This window comes from Ochotona curzoniae, unplaced genomic scaffold (assembly GCF_017591425.1).
Source record: "Ochotona curzoniae isolate NIBS_2020 unplaced genomic scaffold, NIBS_Ocur_1.0 patch14, whole genome shotgun sequence".
Lineage (NCBI taxonomy): Eukaryota > Metazoa > Chordata > Mammalia > Lagomorpha > Ochotonidae > Ochotona > Ochotona curzoniae.
Genome location: NW_024466684.1, coordinates 1,903,943 through 1,927,320, shown reverse-complemented (window position 1 = coordinate 1,927,320; position 23,378 = coordinate 1,903,943). Strand labels below are relative to the sequence as shown.

The following is a 23,378-nucleotide window of genomic DNA, read 5'->3' as shown; positions in this document are numbered from 1 at the left end:
AGCCCACAGGCAGCAGTACCGAGGGATGTCATCCTAGGATCAAAACCACTTAAGCAGAACTCTCAGAACATGCTCTATATCGGGGACCCTAGGCACACACGGGAGTCAGTTCTGGGGTTACCTCTAGTGTGTTTTCTTTGAAAACCTCCTGAACTGACCCGCTGAATGCAAAACTCCAGTCACAGGAAAATGTACAGGAATGCGGTCTGACCGTGGAGTGCATGTGTCAGAGCTGGGCCTCCTAGGCTGCAGAGGCCTATACAGTGAGCAGTATGCCCAGTTGCACATGGGGGACATGGCAGTTCACTGAGACCTGCAGAGAACATTGAGTACCTTGGACGACAGAATAAATTGGAAAACTCTCCTGGCCAAGCTTTGACAGCAAGTGTGGCAAGTGGAGACTCTAAGGTGGACAATGTCAGCCAACGGACCTTGGAAGGATTTCCTCAACCTTGAAGTAACGAAATCAACAGCATTTCAGAACTGTTGCAACCACTTGCATATCACTGCTGCCTCCCAGGGCATGCATTTAAAAGAATCTAGGATTAGAGTGGAGTCAGGAACATCAATGTGGAATGTGAGTGTCCTTGCTAACTTTTCTTTTATATAAATATTACATTTGAAAGGCAGAGTTGGGCCTGGCGGCGTGGCCTAGTGGCTAAAGTCCTTTCCTTGTACACGCCGGCATCCCATATGGGTGCCGGTTCTAATCCCGGCAGCTCCACTTCCCATCCAGCTCCCTGCCTGAGGCCTGGGAAAGCAGTCGAGGATGGCCCAAAGCTTTGGGACCCTGCACCCGTGTGGGAGACCCGGAAGAGGTTCCAGGTTCCTGGCTTCGGATCGGCATAGTATCGGCTGTTGCGCTCACTTGGGGAGTGAATCATGGGATGGAAGATCTTCCTCTCTGTCTCTCCTCCTCTCTGTATATCCGCCTTTCCAATAAAAATAAATAAATCTTGGAAAAGAAAATAAAGAGTTGCAGAGAGAGAAGAAAGGGATCTTCCATCTGCTGCTTCACTCCCCAAAAGGCTGCAGTGGCTGGTGCTGGGCCAAGCCAAAGCTGAAAGCCAGCAACTCCATCCTTACCTCATCCCCAACCCCCTGATTCCGGCTCTTACTGTTGGGTGCCACATCCCAGCCACGCTTAGTTCACTCTCAAATCCTACTCATGTGGTTCGGCAGGTGCTGAGACCTAGCCCAGCCTATCCTACACCCACTCTGGTTCTTGTGAGCACTGGAGGGTGCTGAAATCCAGCTGAGTCTAGCATACCCCAGGCCCTGTCCATACCTGTGCCAAGGATACTGCAGCCATGTCCAGCCCAGTTTGTTGCCCCATTCTGGCTTTTGCACTCACCACTGGGAACTGCAGCCCAGAAGTCTGGTCCTTTAGCTCCCTAACCAGACCTGCTCCAAGCCACAGATCTTGTGCACATCTGTGGATGTTCCAACCCAGCCTGGCATAACCCATTCACCTAGTTTGACCTTGCCATCAAATGTTGTATCTTGACCTGGCCTGGCCCACCCCCAGTACTAACTGCTGCTGGTAGATGCTGCAGCCTAGCTTGGCCCAGCCTGCCCTCATCCCTGGCTTTCAAACAAACCAGTAGGTGTGTCAGCTTAGCCTGGCCCTGCATGGCTGCACACTGTCCTGTCTTCTGCACATGCTAGTGTGCTGAGGTTTGGCCTGGCCCTGGTTGGATCCCCCCAACCTCCCACCTTACCCCAGAACCAGCCACACACCTGCAGACAACTGAAGCAGCCTTGCCTGGGTTGGCCAACCCCCAGCTCTGACTCACGTTCTCACCAGTGGGAGTGACAGCCTACCAGTGGTTTCCCAACTTCCTCCACCAGGCCCACTCCCAGGCCCACACCTCATACATGCCAGTGGGGCCAAAGTCACTGCTGCCAGGCAGTGGCTGAATCCTAGGCTTTCTCCATACCCTAGAGATCTCTCCCCTCAGGCTAAGAACACAATGAGGGGCCCGGCACAACAGCAAAGTGGCTAAAGTCCTCGCCTTGAACATGCTGGGATCCTATCTGGGCACCGGTTCGTGTCCCTGCGGCCATCCAGCTCCCTGCTTGTGACCTGGGAAAGCAGTCAAGGATGGCTCAAAGCTTTGGGACCCTGCACCCTCATTTGAGACCTGGAAGAGGCTCCAGGCTCCTGGCTTCGGATTGGCTCAGCTCCAGCCGTTGCAGCTGTTTGGGGAATGAACCATTGGACAGAAGATCTACTCTGTCTTTCCTCCTCTCTGTATGTATCTGCCTTTCCAATAAAAATAAATAAATCTTAAAAAAGGAAACTTAGTAACGGGATTAAGGCCCTGGCTCTGCCCTGCCACTATCATCTTGTGGCACAGAATCTGGGCAGTGTTCAGCCCTGGGGTTGGGGCAAAAGGAGCCCCCTGCAGTGTGGCGGCTATGGGGGGTGCCCCTGCCAGGCCGGAACCAATGCTGGGAACTCAGACCAAAGTCATTGCTGCCAGGCAGAGACCGAGTCCTAGGCTTTGACCAAGTGGTGCCAGTCCTGGCCGCCTGGCATCAAGCTCTGGGGTTTTTAGGATATGTAATTGCTGCCTAGGGACATCCATGGATAAAGCCAGTGTGAGTGTAGGTGAGGGATGAATTCTGGGTGATTTCCAGCAATAGGGTCAGGGAACTTTCTGGCAAGCATGGGGACTGAGACCTGGTAGTTTGGAGGGGAGAGTCCATAAGATCTATTTGGGCCAGACTGATTTACCAGCCCACATGGGAATCCTGAGATGGGCTGTTAGTGTAGAGCATCACTGACTGCCACACACCAGTCTATACAAAAGCTATGGTTGGGGACCTGTCTGGCAGGGCTAGGTACCAGTACCTGACTGAGTGGTGGAACAGTGGACAGGTCACACTTGGCAAGATCAAGACACTGAAGAACCTAGGCGTTTTCTGCCTTTTGTGATTCTGCCTTAATGGCTTGGCTAGGGGCTGTGTGAACCTCAGGCCTGATAGTCTACGTGACACCCGGCAGGACACCTGGCAGGTCACATAGGCAGACCACTCCTCAGGAAGGAGGTACCTGGTGTTTGATAAGATTCACAGCCCAATAGCTCATCGATTTGTACTTTTTAAAAGTTGCTTGTTTCAAACCCACCAATAGAAGCCTGCTAAGTCATGACTGTATAATTAATAGCCTAAGATGTATAAGAACTGGGGGGCTTGGGCTCTCCGGGCCCTTCCCTTGGGTCTTCTGGCTCGCGTTTCTTTTGTCCTCCTTGTGGATCCTTGCAGCCTCGGCTGCAGCTGCCCCTCCCCCGCCCAGCCATGCTGGGCTGGGGGAGGTGGCTGGGTTGCCTAGGCTAACCTGAATAAACCATCTTTTTGCCTCAGCACCGACTTCAGACTTGATGATTATCTGGGGGTTTCAAAAACCGGCACAACAACACTAACCAGCACATGAGAGAACAAGGTCCAGGGCTAGATTCTGTGGGGGAAGACTCTGTGGCCTCACCCTCTGGAAATACAAGTCCTGGTGGTTAGTTCGCGAGCTGGGGTGGTGATGGGTTGAGCTAGGTGTGACCATGGAACCTGCTATCATTTATGGGTAAAGGAACCAACAACAGTCTGGGCAGGTCAAGGCAGCAGCACCCGAATGTGCATCCTAAAATAGGATGTGGGGTGGGCTGAGCTGCAACTGGAAGGGGGCGGACCAGATTGAACTGAGCAAACCTTAACTCACAAGAAAAAATAGAAATCAGGATGGAGCACAGGTCATGCCAAACTAGGCTCTTACACTGACTGGTCTGCATGAGCCAGGGATACTAGGCCACAGCATTGAAGGCAAAGGCTGAGACAGGGGCTAAGCCTACTGGGTCAGAGCAACAATGGCACGTGTGTAATCTGGGGCTGGGAATAGACTCAGTTGTGGAGCTGTGAGAGTCCACCCTTGCTGGGTTGGGGTTTCCACGGGAGAGTGCGGGGGCTGTGAGAGAGTGGGGGCTGTGCTCTGGTCTGGATATAGCTGCAATCTCCCTTGGCACAAGTGTAAACTGGGGCTGGGTATACTTAACTGGGCTAGACGCCAGCACCCCGTCTGGTGCTCTGGAGAACCTGGGTAGATTTAGGATGGATTAGGCTGGGTCTCTGCCCCTACTGAGCCATGTGTGAGCGCTGTCTGAGTATGGACAAGCCTTGGCTGGGATGAAGCATCCAACAGTAAGAACCGGAATGGACTGAAGGCCAGCAAAGAAAGGCCATTGTTTATACCAGGACAAGAGGTGGACAAAGTAGTGCTGGCCCATGGACCCACTGGTATGTGTGGTATCTGGCATAGGGAGATGTTCTGATGGAGGAGCTTGGGAAACTATATTGAGACTCAGTCCCTGCAGGTGAGCATAAGAACCATGATAGGGAGCAACCCAGACCAGGTCAGAGAAAGATACCCACTAGCATACATTTGGCATAGGTCGGGAGCAGACCAGGCTGAACCAATTCACATCAACCACTGGTGAATCTGAGCACCAGAACAGAGTGTGGGTTGGGCCAGGTTTGGTCACAACACAAACCAGTGCACATTACAGAATGCAAAGGTGATGTGGACCATACCAGATGTGGCTGCAGCACCCAAACAGTACATGTGAGACCCAGGGAGGGAGGGGACAAAGTCAGCCTGGGGAATGTGGGCTTTCCTGTTGGACTACCACTCCCAAGAGAGAGTGTGAGTTGAGATGGGGGCAGACCAGACCAGGCAGGGCTACAACACCTGTGGGCCTCATGTGAGCTAGATCAGGGAAGGGCCAGGTTGGGCTGACTGTTCTGACTGGTGCAAGCAAAAATTAGAGTGGGTGAGGGTTGGTTGGACTTTGCCGCAGCATCAGCTGGCAGAGGCTGGCACTGGGGGCTAAATCTGTCAAGTTAAACTCCAGAACCACCTGGAGAGTGCATAATCAGGGAGTGGCCTAGAAGGGAAATAGTGGGCACCTCCCTCTTGGGTTACCACTCCCACTAGAGAGCATGAAAACCAAGACAGGGACAGGGGTGGCTAGACAGACAGTACCCGCCAGTATGTGTGTGGGTTGGATAGTAGGGCTGGTTGGGTTAAACTAGGCTTCAATGCCCATTGACATGTACAAAAGCTAAATGGGATGTGGGAAGGACTGAACAAGTCTGTGGTACATCGTGGCAAGCATGGGAACCAGGGTAGGAAGTAGGCCTGGTAGGGCTTGTGGAGAGTCGCCTCAACTAGGTTGAAGCTCCCACTGGTTTGCATGAAGGCCGAGGATGAAGTGTGCAGGACTGGGCTGGACTGCAGCACCCATTGGTTTGCGTGGAAGATGGGGTTGGAAGCAGAACTGACCCAGCAATTGCATGAAGCAGCATGTGTGTTGGGGTCTGTGCAGTGGATGTGGGGGACATGAAGGTGTGAAGAGTATTGTTCCATTGCAGGCAGGGCCACAAGGAACTTCCCACTGTTTGGCAGGGCCCTGGCGGACATCTCTACAACCACCTGAATGCAGCTCCACCTTCTTTTGCATGGACACCAGACCACCCTGTGGAAGAATTCTAATCCATCCAGGCATTGTTTGCTACTGTGAGGCTGGCCTTTTACTCAATGTGAGCTTGGAGGTTAATGTCAATAATAATGTCTTGCAAAAGGGCCTTCTATTATTCCTACTGTCTTGGCTGTCCCCATTGACCTTATGCTAATCAGTATTAGCATTAGTATTTAGGGTTTCATTCTTTCCTCATTCTTTAGGTTCCCCTTTTCTTTGTGATACAAGATTGAGTTGTAGGATAAGAATTGTAGCAGGAACTTCTATTGTTTTTAGGTAAAACAAATGGCAGAATTATCCTTAGAAACACCCACTTGACCATGACGTAAAAAGTCTGAGCCAGAGTTTGACTGATTTTGTATAAATAAAGTGGACAGCTTTCGTGCATTGTCCATTATGATCATGAAATCCTAGTGGTCCATCTTTCTTTCCTCTTTGCGCCTCATCCATGCACCCTTCACGAGTTCCGAACTCAGCTGGAGCTGGACTCTGGCACATGTGTATAAGCTGATTGGGGCGATAGACAGTGCTGGACCCTGTACTGGCAAGCACACACAAGAATCAGGTCTGGGATCACCTCAGATGAAATTTCTTTGGAGATCCCTCCAACTGAACTACTGATCTCAGAAGAATGAAGAGACTATGTCAGCCAGTGTATTCTGAGTAGATTTCATAGTGCTTGGAGCAGTGAGGTTGGCAGCAATTCAGAACTGTTGAACTATCAAAACTGCTTGAGCAGGACCCTCGGAGCGTGCCTCACATCGGGGACCTGGGGTGGGTGGGAGGCTGGGTGGGGCTTCTCCCTTTGTTTCTTCTCTGACCCCAGATACAGGGAAAAATTATGATATTAGTGTGGAAACAATGGTCTTACCCACTTTCCTGTAGCCCTTGACCCTTTGTACCCTAATCAACTATGTAAGATTATCAAAAGAAAGTAAAAAGATTTATTTATTTTTACTGGAAAATCAGATATACAGAGAGGAAGATCAACAGAGAGGAAGATCTTCCATCTGATGATTCACTCCCCAAGTGAGCGCAACGGTTGGAGTTGAGCCAATCCAGAGCAGGAGCCAGGAGCTTCTTCTAGGTCTTGCACGCGGGTGCAGGGTCCCAAAGCTTTGGGCCATCCTCAACTGCTTTCCCAGGCCACAAGCAGGGAGCTGGATGGGAATTGGGGCTGCTGGGACACGAACTGGCGCCCATATGGGATCCCGGGCGTGCGCCAGCCAAGGACTTTAGCCACTAGGCTACAGTGCCAGGCCTGGGTCCTAGATCTTTATTCAGCAGTCTGTCCCCTCCCCCAGTTTTGGCTTTTGCATGTGCTGATGGGTGTTACAACCTGGCCCACCCCACACCCTATTCCCTGGTGTGCCTATGGGTGCTGCATCCTGGAGCAGCCTGGCCTGTTCCCAACACCAGTACCCATGAGTATCAGTGAGTTGCATGGTTATGCCTAGCTCAGCCCTCACCCACCGTAGTTCTTGATCAAACCAGTAGATATTGCAGTTCCACAGGGGTGAGCCCATGATCCCCCACAGAATCTGCTCTCAGATCCAGTTCTCTTGTGTGCAGGTTAGTGTCATGGCCCGGTCTAATGTTACCCATCCCCTGTTCCTACACTCACTGGAGGGTACTGTGGTCTAGCTGTTGCTTGCAGGCCCCCTAACCATGGCTTTTGTGTACATCAGTAGGTGGTGGTTGAGACCAACAAGCCCAGGTCGATGGGCTCCTATGTGGGTGGGTATATTGGTTTGCCCACAAAAGGTCCCCTGGTTTTCCTTCTCTAAAACACCCAGTCTCAGCTCCCTCATTTACATGCAAGTGCAACAGCCAGATTGGTAGAAGTCCCCAAGAAGTCACTCCTCACCTCTCACATTCTCCCTTAGCAGTCCTCCCTCCCACACATCCCCAGACCTTCCCTTCCACAGCCCCCATGCCCCAAAGTGTGCAGATCCTCAGGCCCAGTCTCCCGAGTGTGCTGTGCCAACCTGCGGCCCTGCCTGCCTACCCAGGGCCCATGCACACTCACACACTGGCCCCTAGACCCTGTCTCCTGGCATGTTGGTGTCTGCCCCCTGCCACAAATCTTTTTAAACAACTAGATTAGGCAACTGTGTTGCCACACTGGTATAGTTAACACAGATTTAGCATTAACCAGGTCCAGGATGCTGGCCAGCTATTAGTTGCTTTTCTCCCAGCAGCAAAACACTTGCTTAGGCAGTTGCTTACAGCTGAGGAAAAGATTTTATTTCTTTAAAAGGCAGAGATACGGAGAGAGGAGAGACATGAATATATACATACACACACAGAGAATCTTTCATCCATGGGTGCATTCTTGAAGTGACTGTAAGGGCTGGGGCTGGGCTGAACTGAAGAGGTTCATCTAGGTTCCTCAGAGGAGTGGGCCATTCTCTGTTGCTTTCCCGGGCCGTTAGCAGGAAGCTGCATTGGAAGCGGACAAACGAGGGCTTGAATTGGTGCCCATGTGGGAGGTTGGAGTAGCAGGCGGCACTACATGATGATGGTGGCCCCTATGAACATCTTTTAAATCTATTTAAAAAATATTTATTTATTTATATGGAAAGGCAGAGTTACAGAGAGATGGACACACACATAAACACACACACACACACACACACACACGGGGTGGGGGGAGAGGGGAGAGAGGGAGAGAGAATCTTTCATTGGCTGGTTCACTCCCCAAGGGGCCTCAACAGCTGGGGCTGAGCCAGGACCAGGAACTTCCTCTAGTCTCCCATGTGGTCACAGGGTCCCAAAGACTTGGGTCACACTCTGCTGCTTTCCCAGGCCACAAGCAGGGAGCTGGATGGGAAGTAGAGCTGCCGGGATTAGAACCGGTGCCCATACGGGATTCCAGGTGCATTCTAAACAAGGACTTTAACAGCTTGGCTACCGCGCCAGGCCTCATCTTTGAAATTTTTTTTAAAGATTTATTTTTTTATTATTTTTTTTATTGGAAAGGCGGATGTACAGAGAGGAGAGACAGAGAGGAAGATCTTCCCTCCGATGATTCACTCCCCAAATGAGCGCAACGGGTCGATACTATGCCAATCCGAAGCCAGGAGCCTCTTCCGGGTCTCCCACACGGGTGCAGGTTCCCAAAGCTTTGGGCCGTCCTCGACTGCTTTCCCAGGCCACAGGCAGGGAGCTGGAAGGGAAGCGGGGCTGCTGGGATTAGAACCGGCGCCCATATGGGATCCCGGGCGTGCAAGGCGAGGACCTTTAACCACTTTGCGCCACCGCGCCGGGCCCACATCTTTGAAATTTTTAAAATGAGGTTTAAGTTACCATTATTAAACCGAAAGCAGGGGGCCCGGTGTTACAGGTGGCACATGCCCTTTTGGGGGTGCACGGGTAGCTCCTGTTCGCCCTTAAGGTTGTGTGGAGGGAACTTTCCCGTTTGGCGGACATGTGGAGCTGTTAGAGAATTGCCTACCGGACGGAAGCTCTTCCTCTCTGTCTCTCCTCTCTGTATATCCGCCTTTCCAATGAAAAAAAAAAAAATTGCCTACTTCCTTCTTCTCTCCGCCCCCCACCCTGGGAAAGCTCTGGTCACTGCTGTCTGCATGGCTGCCACCTAAGCTAGGCAGGCTGGGGTCTCTGCATTGTGGTCCCCCCAGCTGGGGGCCGCAGGCTGGGGCCACCCTCTGCTCCCTGGCCTGAGGCCAGGCGGTTCCGGCTTTAGTCCTCTGAACAGCTGCTCTGCCACCTGTTTCTCTTCTTTAAAATGCAGGATGGATTTCTCTCATCTGTGTTGGTTTGATTGATTGTGTATGTTAACAGGATTCAAAGCTCTGCTCAGAGGCAGTTGAGCCCTCCTCCTAGCCTCCCCAACCCTCACCTTCTACCGCCTGCCAGGGCTTAATCTCTGGTTTCTGAGTTATCTTTCCTGCCTTCCTTTTTGCACAAACGAACAAACACATGTGACTTATTTCCCCTTTCTTAGGAAAAAAAAAAAAGGTGAACTAGAACTACTCCTCTGCACTTTGACTTCCTTGCCTAAGAAACAGGCTGGGCACAGCACCATGCTGGGCACAGCAACCTCGCTGGGCACAGCACCACGCTGGGCAGATCCTGCCTGCAGGACCCTGCCGCCCTGCGATCCTGCTGTCTGGCATGTGCCAGCCTTCCAGGATGTTGTTGTTATGGGAACAAAGGTGTTAAGGACAGATACTTTCTCAGTCCTTGTCACACAAGAAAATGAATTTTCCTTTTCTTTCCTTCTTTCTCTTTTTAAACCTAATCTCTTTTTAAAAAGATTTTTTTTTTATTGGAAAGTCAGATTTATGGAGAGACAATGAGAGAAAGATTTTCCTGAGTGCTGGTTCACCTCCCAAGTGGCCGCAATGGCTGGAGCTGAGCTGGTCCAAAGCCAGGAGAGATCCAGGAGTTTCTTCCGGGTCTCCCACGCAGGTGCAGGGTCCCAAAGCTTTGGGCCGTCCTTGACTGCTTTCCCAGGCCACTGGCAGGGAGCTGGATGGGAAGCAGGGCTGCCGGGATTAGAACCAGCGCCCATATGGGATGCTGGTGAGTGCATCAGGTGGAGGATCAATTGAGCCATCACACTGGCCACCTAATCTTGTATATTTTTCTTTAAATTTTAGTTTTGATGATGTTTACCTAGTTGAGAAGGATGTATGCCATCTGGACCACTTATTAGAATGGGAAGAGTTGAGGAATAAGGGAAAGTGGACTAAAGAATTTGTTTCCAGTTTTCTTTTTCTTCTTCCTGTATTTGGGGGAAGGGAGGGAGAGGAGAAGCTTCACCCAGCATCCTAGCCACAACAGTACCTGGGGTTGGCCAACGGCCACTGTATGTCATCTCAGGGTCCCCAATGTGGAGCATGCTCCAAGAGTACAGCACTTGATTTTTAAAAATCCTTTTATTGGGCCCGGCGCGGTGGCGCAAGTGGTTAAAGGTCCTCGCCTTGCACGCCCGGGATCCCATATGGGCGCCGGTTCTAATCCCGGCAGCCCCGCTTCCCTTCCAGCTCCCTGCCTGTGGCCTGGGAAAGCAGTCAAGGACGGCCCAAAGCTTTGGGACCCTGCACCCGCGTGGGAGACCCGGAAGAGGCTCCTGGCTTCGGATCGGCATAGTATCGGCCCGTTGCGCTCACTTGGGGAGTGAATCATCGGACGGAAGATCTTCCTCTCTGTCTCTCCTCTCTGTACATCCGCCTTTCCAATGAAAAAATAATAAAAATAAATCTTTAAAAAAATCCTTTTATTATTTTGATAATCTTTACATAGTTGATTAGGGTCAAGGGCTACAGGAAAGTGGGTAAGACCATTGTTTCCACATTTTTTAAAAATTTATTTTTTTCTGTATCTGGGGTAAGAGGGGGAGATAAAGGGAAAAGCCTCACCCAGCCTCCCACTCATCCCAGGTCCCCAACATGGGGCATGCTCAAAGGGTCTTGCTGAAGTGGTTCTGAAATGCTATTGATTTTGTTGCTCCAGAGGAAATCTTTCCAAGGTCCAAGTGCTTGTGGCTGGGAGAGTTGTCCAATGTGTTCTGCTCCCCAATCCTCTGCTCTGTAGTAGATGTTCTCTGCAGGTCCCAATGGACTGCCGTAACTCCCATGTGCATTTGGGTATGCTGTTCACTGGGGATGCTGTAGCTTGGTCCAGCACAGCTTACCCCGAGTTCAAGCTCATGCTGGTGGCTGATGTAGCTTAGCTCAGCCCAGCCAGCCTCCAGTCCCGGCCGTAATGTGAAATAACTGGTGTTGCAGCCTGACCTGACCTGGCCTGTACCCTGTCCTGGTGCTCACATCTGCCGGTGGGTGTTATGAACTGGCCCAGCTTGGCCCACCCCCAACCTGACCCACATGTATGATGGTGGGTACTGTAACCTTGCCCGGTCTGGGTTGCTGTCTTGATTTTTTTTAAGTAATAAATTCATTTTATTTTTGATGTTTACATAGTTAAGAGGGATACATGCCCATGTGGACCTCCAATTAGGGTGTGGATAGCTGGGTGGCATGGCCCCCTGGGGCAGGGAAGGGTCTGGGTGGCCCGAGCACCAATGGTGCCAGGTGAAGTCTTGGTTCACCCAGTGCCATGTTCTGGGGACTTACGGGTGTGAACTGACATTTGGTCTGTGGGATGACACAGGTGGGGTCAAACAGGGACCTGAGGATTCATGACCAAGTGAGGAACAACTTTTGAGGTCTTCCATGGACAAGGCCACTGTACTTGCAGGGCTAGATCACAGAACCTACCAGTGAGAGTTGGAACAGGGAATGGGTAATGTGAGGCTGGTCCATGACACTAACCAGCATGTGAATTAGGTCTGGGGGCAGAATATATTGGGAACTATACGGAACAGCAATCTCCGATGGCACACAGAGGATCTGTGGTTGGAACACGCCTGGCTGGGCTGGACATGGCTGCAATCTCCCTCAGCATGGATGGGGACTGGGTCTGAGGAGCGTCAGACTGGGCTAGACTCCAGCGCCCGCTGGTACTAGTGAGAGCCAGTGTGGGTGTAGCAGGGCCTGGGCTAGGTCTCATCTCTCGCTGAACCACATGAGGGCTGTGTCTGGGTGTGGACCAGGTAAGGCTGGGCTGCAATACCCAACAGTACGAGCTGGAATGTGTTTAGGACGATTGGGTAAGGACACTGTTCCTGCCAGAACAAGAGGTGGACAAAGTCAACCTGGGCCAAGGACCCACCAGTGTGCGCAAGGTTTGCCATTAGCAAGGTGCTGGATGGATAAAGTTTAAAAGAGCCTGGGAAATTCCTTTGTCAGGAACAAGAAGCAACAGTGGGAGCAGCCTAAACCAGGCCTGAGCCTGTTACGCCCCAGTATTGGCTTTAGTGTGTGCCAGTGGGTAGTACTTGGTGCTGGTTGATGCTAACTACCCCAGCTCAGGTCTCCCATGTGTGCTTGCACTTAGGTCTTTTTTTTTTTAAGGTTTATTTATTTTTATTACAAAGTCAGATATACAGAGAGGAGGAGGAGACAGAGAGGAAGATCTTCCATCTGATGATTCACTCCCCAGGTGACCGCAACGGCTGATGCTATGCCAATCCGAAGCCAGGAACCTGGAACTTCTTCCGGGTCTCCCACACGGGTGCAGAATCCCAAAGCTTTGGGCCATCCTTGACTGCTTTCCCAGGCCACAAGCAGGGAGCTGGATGGGAAGTGGAGCTGCTGGGATTAGAACTGGTGCCCACATGGGATCCTGGGGCGTTCAAGGCGAGGACTTTAGCCGCTAGGCCACGCCGCCAGCCCCAGGTCTGACTCTTAAAAGCCCTCTTGTTTTCCCCTCCAAATCAATTTGGTCTCAGCCCCCTACTTACGTACACATGCCATGGTCTTACCTACGGAAGTCCCTCAACTGTAATTCCTTACTTGGGCAGAAACCCACAGGTCATTGTGATCCCTGTGTGATCTCCCATCCCCCTCAAATCCAGGTCCCCAAGCTCCCGCGCTGCGGGGTAGCCCGAGGGTCTTTGCCCAACACCTTTGATGCCCAGACATGTTCCCGTGTTTGCCAACATTCCAGTGACCACAGGACACTGCAGCTCTAGGTGTGGGGACCTTGCCACCCTAGCACGGGTCCTGGCAGTGGCAGCAGCTCTGTAGCAGCTGCTGAGTGACCCGTCCCATCAGAAACCCACCTCCACTTGCCACTGGCCCGACTGGAGACTCGTGAGACCCCTCGCGCGGGCAGAGCTGCAGGGCCCTGGAGCTGCTTGGTCCTTGTCACTCTCGGGCCTGGCTATTCAATGCCTCTTCGGATTCTGAGAGTTAGCTGGTAACTTTATAACCAGGAAGTGGGAAGGGAGTTATGTTACTTGCTCTCCTTTCTACTGCCTTGCAATATAAGAGCCCTCCCAAAAATGATTATTGCAAGTTATGTTGAAAAGGTATAAATATTTAAAATACCTGTGACAGCTGTGCTTCCCATCGTTCCAGTCTTAAGCACGGCTGCTTGGTACCGGCAATGTGAGGCAGACAATGATGCCAGCTGGACAGCCTGCTTCCTGCATCTGTCGCACGATCCTGCAAGGCTGTGCACCAAGCCAGGACTTCACCGGTCCTTGCCTCTTCACGATGCCTCATGCAGCTGGGTTGTGGCTGGGACATCTCCCTTGTCAAAGGACACGCATCTCCACTCCCCGCCTCTGTAACTCATTCCTCCCCATCATTTTTTTAAAAATAAGATTTTATTATTTTTATTGGAAAGGCAGATATACAGAGGAGGAAAGAGAGGAAGGTCTTGCATTGGATGGTTCACTCCCCAAGAGGCTGCAACGGCTGGAGCTGAGCCAATCCCAAGCCAGGAGCTCTTCCGGGTCTCCCATGTGCGTGCAGGGTCCCAAGGTTTTGGGCTGTACGCCACTGCTTTCCCAGGCCACAAGTAGTAAACTGGATGGGAAGTGGGGCTGCCAGGTTTAGAACCAGCGCCCATATGGGATCCTGGCGTGTGCAAGGTGAGAACTTTAACCACTATGCTATCACGCTGGGTCCAGTTTTTTTTTTTTAAAGATTTATTTATTTTTATCACAAAGTCAGATATACAGAGAGGAGGAGAGACAGAGAGGAAGATCTTCCATCCGATGATTCACTCCCCAGGCGACCACAATGGCCAGTGCTTTGTTGATCCAGAGCCAGGAGCCAGGAACTTCTTCCGGGTCTCCCATGCAGGTGCAGGGTCCTAAAGCATTGGGCCATCCTCCACTGCTTTCCCAGGCCACAAGCAGGGAGCTGGATGGGAAGTGGAGCTCTCGGAACTAGAACCAGCACCAGTGTGGGATCCCGGCATACTCAAGGCAAGAGCTTTAGCTGCTAGGCCACTGCACCAGGCCCATTTTTGGATAAGTTTTTATTTCCCTTTGAAAGGCAGATTTGCAGAAAGAGAGACACATATCTTCTGTCTGCTGGTTCACTACCCAAATGGCTGCAAAGACTGAAGCAGAGCCAATCCCGAGCCAGGAACCTCTTCTGGGTCTCCCATGTGAGTGCGGGGCACAAGGACTTGGCCATCCTTTGCTGTTTTCCCAGGCCTTAAACAGGGAACTGGATTGGAAGTGGACCAGCTGGGACAGGAATGCCAGTGTCACAGTCAGAGAAGCTAAGCCTGCTGCGCCAGGGAAACGGCCCCTTCCTTGACTCTTTAGGACTGCAGCTTCTTTGAGGCTGCACAAGCAGACCGTGCAGTCCAACCCCAGGGGGCTGGTGTCTCAGCGTGCCATGAGCTCCGACTGAGCACCCGTCAACCTACAACCTGAGACTCATGGAACCTGCCGCCCTCCCCCCACGCCAGGGCCCGCAGCAGTCAACACCACAGGCAGTTTCCATACTAACAAAATACTTTTATTATTTTTATAATGATAAAACAAAGAAAAAGATTTCTTTTTTTGGTGTATACCTGGGTTAAGGGCAGTAGAAGAATAACGGGATTAATAGGATTTTCATGTACTTTTGATGACAATAAAAAGTTAACAATACCAACTGTTTGCCATAAAACTTATCACAGCTCCCCCCAAGACACATATATAAAGGATGATAGTTTTTTTTTAAATCTATAAAAGTAAAAAATATACAGTCGGCAGCTCTAACGCTCATTCCATCTTCCATATAAAACTGTAAACATTTATTTACACAAAGCGAATGTGTAGGAAGTCCGAGCACCCTTTTCTTCTGAGTCGTGGCTCTGGGGAAGGGGGTGCTGGATGTCAGCTCTCCCATGGCTCCCAAAACCAGATTCATAAATAAAGCCACGGGAAGCTCCCTGGGCGCGACTAAGAGTCACATTTTATTGCTAGGACACTGCAGCAATGAGATGCCCCTGTCTGTGTGGCAACCCCGGCAATAAGGCAGAGGGCGAGGGCCAGGCTGGCAGCAGGGCCGCGGCCCTGGGGGCACGGCAGAGGGCCAGGCCGGCCTCCAGCCCTGTTTTTTGGTAGAAAACCTGCAGACACACCGTCCTCACCTTCTGATTGGCCAGCCTGCGTGGTGGGCAGAACGGGGGTTTTGGAGAGCTAAGCTGATGGGGCAAGGCAGGGAGGCTGTCAGAGGGGAAACAGCCCCTACTCCACCTGTGCTGGCAAATGGCTATCTGGGATCTGAGGGCCTGAGCACCCCCAGAAACAAGGCACTGTGGTGCAAGACAACAAATGGGCAAGTGGGCAAGGCCCTTCCAGACCCTGCAGGCTGGCCGTGTTTCTCCTGGCTTAGTTCTTTCATGTGACATTTCTAGACAGAGCCGCGTTCAGGCTCCAGGGACAGGGAAAGTGAGGCGTGGCCTCTCCCGGCCCTGTGTGTGCACCTCTACCTGCCTCTCAGCTCAGTCAAGTCCATCAACTCATAGAACTAATAAACATCAAGACCCACCTGCATCTCAGGGCGTGTTAGTGTTATAAAGCGATCTCTGTGAAAGTGCAAGTCATGGTGCGGGGCGCAGAGGCCCTGGGCGGAGCGGGGCTCCCTCCCCCAGGCCGTGGCCTCCTGCAGCCAGCTCTCCAAGGAACCTGGCCAGCTCTATCCCCTCCAACAGAAAGCACTCTTTCCCACTTTGGCTGGAGAGCGGAAGAGCGGAAGGAGGCAGACGAAAAGGTCATGGGACACGCAGAGGTGCAGGGAAGCTGCTGCACACGTCTGGAGGGCACAGCCCTCACACGCTGAGCCACTTCCAGAGGGCAGTAGGCACTGCCCAGCGCTGCTGGCGAGCCCCAGCACCCACTCTCCTCCCGAGAGCTGACAGAGAGGAGGAATCCACATGTTCCCAAGGCTGCTCACCACTCCTAAGCTGTTTACAAACCTTTCTAACATTACAAATATATATTTTCTATGCTATAAGTTGCAAAATAATTATGGTATATAAAGTTTCCACAAACACTTGTGCACAGCGCTGGGGCAGGTGCAGAGCTGAAAGGAAGCGAGCACTGAGGAGTGCAGTCCCACAGGCCTCTTCCCCGGGCCACACTGCTCCTGCTGTGGGCTTTTGGTCACTTAGAGAACCGCCGTGAGAGGCAACAAGGGACCTGTTGCCAGCATATGGGCAGGGACTAGCCCCAGGGGCTACACTGCTGACCCAGGAGCCTTGCACACCCTGACAGGGCAAGGCCCTTAGCCAGGCCCAGGCTCTTCCTACCCAGCATCCTGGGCCATGCACTTTTGGTCCAAAGTAGTTGCTCTTTCTTAAATCTGAGAACAAAAATATAGGATATAGATCTTAAAAACATAACCAATCTCTCCCTACTGAGCCCCTAAAAGGTCATCCAAATCATTCATCCACTCCTCTGAAGTCCTATTCTTCAGCAGGGAGTCGATGAGGTCAGTGTGTCCAGCCACACTGGACAGCCCATTGCCACCTGGCTGTCCGCTGTAGGCAAAGGGCAGCTCCTGGCCTGCGGTCCGCATGGGGTAGGTCTGGGTGCAATGTAGGCCTGCCCGGCCGCCCATTTGGGAGGCGGGGCTCTGGCTGAAGCCCCCGAGCTCAGGTGCCGCAGGGCTCAGGCCCGGCATGGCCTGCTGCTGGGCCGCTGGTGGTGGGGCGGCGGCACTGGTCCTGGGCTGTGCACTCACAGTTGGCAGAATGGCGCCTGTGGCTGCTGTGGAGTTCATGGGGGCTGCAGGCCTGTTGGCCATCGCCTGGGAGAACTGCGGGCTGGACATCTTCAGGTGGGCCTGCTGCATATGGAAACTGGAGGCCGCCGGGAAGGGGCCAACCGTACTGTTGGCTGGGCTCTGGCTGCTCAGACTCGGCATTCCCTGATGCTGCCAAGAGGCATTCTGGCCTCCCATGGCTGCCGACACCCGGGGGACCTGAGGCTTGCTCAAGCCAGAGTTCAGGCTTCCCTTACCGTGCTGCTGCGAGAGGCCAGAGCTGCCCAGAGAGTTCTGTCCATAGGCGGCTGACACGGAAGCACTCGGGCCGATGGCTGTCTGCCGGGCCATGTGGCTGTGGCCGTTGGAGGCTTGGGGAGGGGCTGGGGTGACAATCGGTGTGATGCCAGAGGCCACGCCATACAGACTGCTGGGAGGCATGCCCTGCGAGCTGGCAAAGGGGGCCACCCCTCGCTCCTGCTGGCCTTGGCTGGAGGGGAGAGAGGACACGGAGGTGTGTCCAGCACCCATTGACATCAGATTCCCAGCTTGCGGGAACACTCGAGGGCAGCGAGAGTTGGACGGACCCAGGTTGCTCATGCCCGGCGTGGCTACGGAGGACCCTGGGAGACAGAGAGGGTCCTGTTCATCAGGTTGGCATCATACTACTAATAGTGACAAGATGACGAGACACCTCAAGGAGTTAGTTCTCAGCCCTGGTATAAGGGACTATCCTAACACCAGCTATTTCATAATCAGTGCTCTACTGGCCAAGAAGGAAACCCGGAGGGCCAGAGGGGCTGGGCAGAAAGCCCGTGCTGGGGACAGTGGGTTCCTGTCCTTGGGGACAGGCTGTCTAGGGCTTCTGGCTTCAGGGACATCAGAACTGACTTTCTTGGGTGGGTGAGCCACAATGCAGCCACGGGCTGGGGCTTAGTATTCAGTCTCCTCTTCCTCACAATAAAAACTGGGTGAAGAAGGGAGCTGAGAGCACTTATCTTCTTTCCCTTAATGGTCCACTGCAATGTGAGAGGGAGCCTGGGCCATGGCCATGACCAGTTGGCAGCTCCTGGTTAGCACAAACTTCAAAGGCCACTTGGCCTCCCCAGGACATAGGCATGTGGTCAGTTTTCCAGCCACTGCAAGGGGAAGTGTAGGCAGGGCCAGGGCAGCTCTCAGAGCACTGTCACTTGAGAGCAGCGGCCTGAGCAAGGTCCCCAGCACGTCTCCAAGGGGACAGCTGACACCTCAGTGGGCAGAATTCTCGCCTTTGTTGGCCACCCATCCACTGTGAAGCTAGCTGCCTCTGGGACATGAAGTGAGCACACCATGGAGGGTGTTTAGTTTCCCTGTGTCTGAAGCAGCTTGGGTTCTGAAGGGACGCAGAGGCAAAGGGCTGCTTCCTGCCTCACCCCAAGTCACCGGCTAGTACCCAGCACAGAGCTGGAGCCAGACAGGACCCAACAGCAAGCAGCCACAGGTGCCTATCCTCTCGGCTCCCATGGCAGCACCTTACCTGTGAACTGTCCAACTTGCTGTGGGAAAGGGCTCTGGTTTGGGTCTTGGTACTGGGGTGGCGGGCGGGTCAGATGGCGCTGAAACTGCTGCTTTTCCTAGAAAACCAATAACAGTAAAATCCATGTGAAAACAACCAAGGCAGGCCAGAGAAGCGTCAATCACCCAAGGTTGTCACTCACAAATGGGTCCAATTAAAACAGGCCAGTGAACTCGTGTGGGGAGATTGCTGTGATTAGCAGGCAACAGGAGGATGGGGCAAACCTACGGAGTGGTGAATTAACAATAGGTGTGCTGGCATTGTGGCCCAGTGGCCAAAGCTGCTGCATGTATTACCGGCATCTCATCCAAAAGTGCTGGTTCGGTCCTTTGTGCCTTACTTCTGATCCAGCTCCCTGCTAATGTGCCTGGGAAAGCAAATAGCCCAAACACTTGGGCCAGAATCTCACATGGAAGATCCAGATGGAGTTCCTGGCCCTGGCCTGGCCCAGATCTGGCCGTTGTGGTCATTCGGCAAGACAACTAGCGGTTGGATGACCGTTTTCTCCCTCTCCCTATCAGTAAAGTAAATAAAAAAAAGAGGAAGGAATGAGACCACTTGTTTTTATGATAGGCAGAGAAAAAGACACACATCTTTCACTGACTAGCTGGTTCAGCTCCCAAATGCTCATACAGCTAGGGTTAGCCCATGCTAAGCAGGAGCCTGGGACTCCGCCTGGGTCTCCCACTTGGGCCCTCAGCTGCTGTTTCCCAGGGTATGTAACAGCAGGAAGCACGATGTGAATTGCAGTGGGGGCTTGAATCCAGGCACACCAAAGTGTGCTGTAGATGTCCTAAAGTTGAGCAAAAATTCCACTCCAAATTTAATATCCTGAGAATTTTGGTCTGTAACCTGGGCAGTTGCATGTGACCAAGTGAGTACATCATACATGAATTCCAGAACTTAGAGAACAGCCTCAGGTTGAGCTTGCAGCAAACTAACTGCTTTGGATGATAGTGATTTGAAAGCCGCCAACCATGAGTCATTTTTTAAATTTTATTTTTAAGCTTCATTTTATTTATTTGAAGGGCAGAGATACACAGGAGGAGGGAGGGAGGGAAGGAGAAAGATAAGAGTGAGCGTGAAACTGAGAGTGAGAGTGTGAGAGAGAGAGAAAAAGAGAACAGAGACAGAAAGGAAGAGGAAAAAAGCACAATCTTCTGTTGCTGCTTCACTCCCCAAATGGCCTCAACAGCCATGGCTGGGCAGGCAGAATCCAGCAGCCTGGAACTCCATCTGGGTTTCTTTTATGCGTGCAAGGATTCAAGTAATTGGACTGTCTTCTACTATTTTCTCAGTCCTCACCTTGAATGTGATGGGATCACATATGGGCACCAGTTCTAATCCTAGCAGCCCTGCTTTTCATCCAGCTCCCTGCTTGTGGCCTGGGAAAGCAGTGGAGGACGGCTCAAAGCGTTGGGACCCTGCATCTGCATGGGAGACCCAGAAGAGCTCCTGGCTTCAGATAAGCTAAGCTCAACTCCACTTGGGGAGAGAATCAATGTATGGAAGATCTTCCTTTGCTTCTACTCCTCTCTATATATCTGACCTTACAATAAAAATAAATCTTAAAAAAATGTTTAAATGTATTTATTTAAAATGCAGAGAGTCAATGTGTGCATGTACACACCCACACAGGTATCTTCCACACACTGGTTCATCCTCCTCAGGCTGAGTCGGGTCACAGCCAGGAGCCTGGACACTCGAGCAGGGATCTCACTAATGAATCATCTGCTGCTTCCCAGGCTGTGCACAGTAGTAAGCTGCAATGAGCAGCAGAACTGGGCACTGTAATGTGGGATGCAGCTATACCAGCCACTGCTGCCTTTTTCTATTAAAAACAAAACAAAACAAAACAGTGGCCTAGTAGCTAAAGTCCTCATCTTGAATGTGCTGGGATCCCACATGAGCGCTGTTCTACTTCCCATCCAGCTCCCTGCTTGTGGTCTGGGAAAGCAGTGGAGGACGGCCCAGGGCCTTTGGACCCTGAATCTGTGTGGGGGACCTGAAGTAAGTTCCTGGCTCCTGGCTCCAGACTGGCACAGCACCGGCCATTGTGGTCACTTGGGGAGTGAATCATCGGATGGAAGATCTTCCTCTCTGTCTCTCCTCCTCTCTGTATATCTGACTTTGTAATAAAAATAAATAAATCTTTTTTAAAAAATCTACTGATTTGAAAGTTACAAGTCAGAGCTACAGAGAAACAAAAGGAAAAAGAGAGATTTTCCATCTACTGGTTCTGAATGAGGCTATAAGCCAGAGTCTTCTTCCAACTCTACTATGTGTGTACAGAGGTTCAAAGACTTGGGTCAGCTTCCACTGCTTTTGCAGGCATATTGGCAGGGAGCTGGACTGGAAATGGAGCAAATGGGACTCAAAGTAGCACCCGTACGGGACACCGGAGGTTGGAGCTGGTGCTGCGCAGGCAGCAGCTTAACCTACAGAACAGTGCCAGCCTCAACCAAATGCTTCTCAAGCGCTGCAACAAATGCCTATTGTCATGTGGCTTCAGCTGCAGGTTCTAGGCTCGTTCTTCCTCACTGGTGACAAACGTCTTCTGACAAGTAGCACCCCTGCAGGAGAAATGGCACACTCCTGGAAGGGGCTTTTCCAGGGCCAGCATTGCCGCCAGGCAGGCAAAGCAGAAGCAAAGCTAGCAGCTGCTGTGTGACTTGGGAAGGGGGTTGGGACAAAAGGTGGTTCTCTTCCTTTGCCCTTACTTGCTCTGCCAGAAGATGCTGTTGCCTTTGTAGGAACTGCTGCTGCTGTTGCAGATGCTTCTGCTGCTGCTCCCTCTGCTTCTGCTGGTCCAAAAGCAGCTGATGCTGCTTCATGACAGCGGCCTGCTGGCTGCTGAGGTACTGGGAGCTGCTGTGGGTGCTGGCCACAGACACGGCAGGCTGCTGGCTCCCGACGCTGGGGGCCTGGGCCGGCACAGGGACGCTGGAGGGGTTCTGCTCCTATCAGAGGAAACCAAGCACAATCAGCACTCACCAGTCGGATCAGCACTGCCTGTGAGGATGCCACCCTCCCCACCAAGGCCTTTGGAACAGCCAGCCACCAATGGGGTGGGGTGAGACGACAGCTGCACTGCCCGCGTATGCAGGTGCCTAGCACAACCCAACTAGCATGTGCTAGCCTGCTCCCCAGCGGTAAGGGGAGGAACACTCTGAAGAGGCCCCTGATAAGTGTGCGTCACCCCAGGGTTTGGGGCTAGCTCTGTACTCCATCCATGTACACACAAGCACGTGCAAGGAAGAGGCTGCTTAGCTTCTGTCACAGAGCAATGCTCCAAAAATATTGAGTGTCAGTAAGAACTTTTATAGAGATTCTGGTGGTTCTGCTAATACTTGGGCAAAAATGAATCATACCAAAAGCAACCATAACATTATCCCAAGTATTATCATTACTTAAACTTATATTTATTTTCATTTTTTTTATAAAAAAGATTTATTTATTTTTATTGAGAAGGCAGATATACAGAGAGCAAGATATACAGAAAGGAGAGACAGAGAGGAAGATCTGTCCAATGGTTCACTCCCCAAGTGACCACAACGGCCGGAGCTGAGTCAATCTGAAGCCAGGAACCTGGAGCTCTTCCGGGTCTCCCACTCGGATGCAGGGTCCCAAGGCTTTGGGCTGTCCTTGACTGCTTTCCCAGGCCACAAGCAGGGAGCTGGATGGGAAGCGGGGCTGCCGGGATTAGAACTGGCGCTCATATGGGATCCCGGAGCGTGCAAGGTGAGGACTTTAACACTGTGCTATCGTGGCAGGCCCTATTTTCACTTTCAATTAAAAGGCAGAGGGACAAGAATAGAGAGACTTCCCACCCAGGGGGTCACTTCTCAAATCCTAGAAACAGGAGTGGGCCAGGCTGAAGCCAGGAGCTTGGAGCTCAATCTAAGTCTCCCGTGCAGATTTCAGGAACCTACCTGAGCTATTACCTGCTGCCTCTCTCAGGGCTCAACAGCAAGAAGCTGCAGTCAGAAAAGCAGCCAGGGCTTGAACCCAGCACGCCAACAAGGGCTGCAGGAATCCCTGATGGCATCTTTAAACTCTACCAAATGCCCACCCCTCACTACCTAACATTTAGAAGAAAAATAGGGAACCAATAGCAATAAGACAGCCACCAGTTCGATCTTGAGTCCTTACTCATGAGCATACTTCATCTGAGTCTAACCTCAGGCTGATTCTGATGGGTGAATTCCTTGTGTGACCCTGGCACCAGAGGCCAAGGTTTCCTGAGTACTTCACCAGATGCAAAGGGGAACTTGGCTACCAAAGCAGTCACTGGGGGCTCCACCTTTCCTAAGGTCATGGCTGATGGCTGATGGCACCTTTTTTTCCTCCCTTAAACTCATTTATCTATTTGAAAGGCAGAGGGACAGAACCAGGGAAGACAGAGAGATCTTTGATATGTTGATTCAGTTCTCAAGTGGTCCCAACAGCTGGGCCTGGGACTAAACTGGGACTAAACTCCATTTGGGTTTTCTGCATGGGGAGCAGGGACCCACCCATGCAGTGTCTGAACACTGGCAGTAATTCTGATCTGAAGTGGGGCAGCTGGTACTAGAACTAGCACTTTTTAAAAAAAAAATATTTACTTTATTGTGACATGACTCATGATGCAATAGGTTAATTCTTCACCTGTAAGCCCCAACATACCATATGGGTACCTGTTTGTGCCCTGGCTGCTCCACTTCCCAT

General features: G+C 52.0%; 1 protein-coding gene and 1 pseudogene across 1 annotated transcript in view; one reads left to right on the top strand and one right to left on the bottom strand.

Annotated features, from left to right (window-relative positions):
• The window catches only part of LOC121166446, a 1,182,205-nt pseudogene that overhangs the window by 415,684 nt on the left and 743,143 nt on the right, over positions 1-23,378 (top strand).
• Positions 16,270-23,378, bottom strand: part of LOC121166430 (mastermind-like protein 1) — a 44,869-nt gene continuing 37,760 nt past the window's right edge. The window contains exons 3-5 of the mRNA XM_040995527.1: positions 21,392-21,631; positions 18,633-18,729; positions 16,270-17,739 (exon numbers count right to left, since the gene is read on the bottom strand). Of these exons, the coding sequence (XP_040851461.1) occupies positions 16,766-17,739; positions 18,633-18,729; positions 21,392-21,631 (1,311 nt within the window). The 3' untranslated portion in view covers positions 16,270-16,765. The remainder of the gene's footprint in view (positions 17,740-18,632; positions 18,730-21,391; positions 21,632-23,378) is intronic.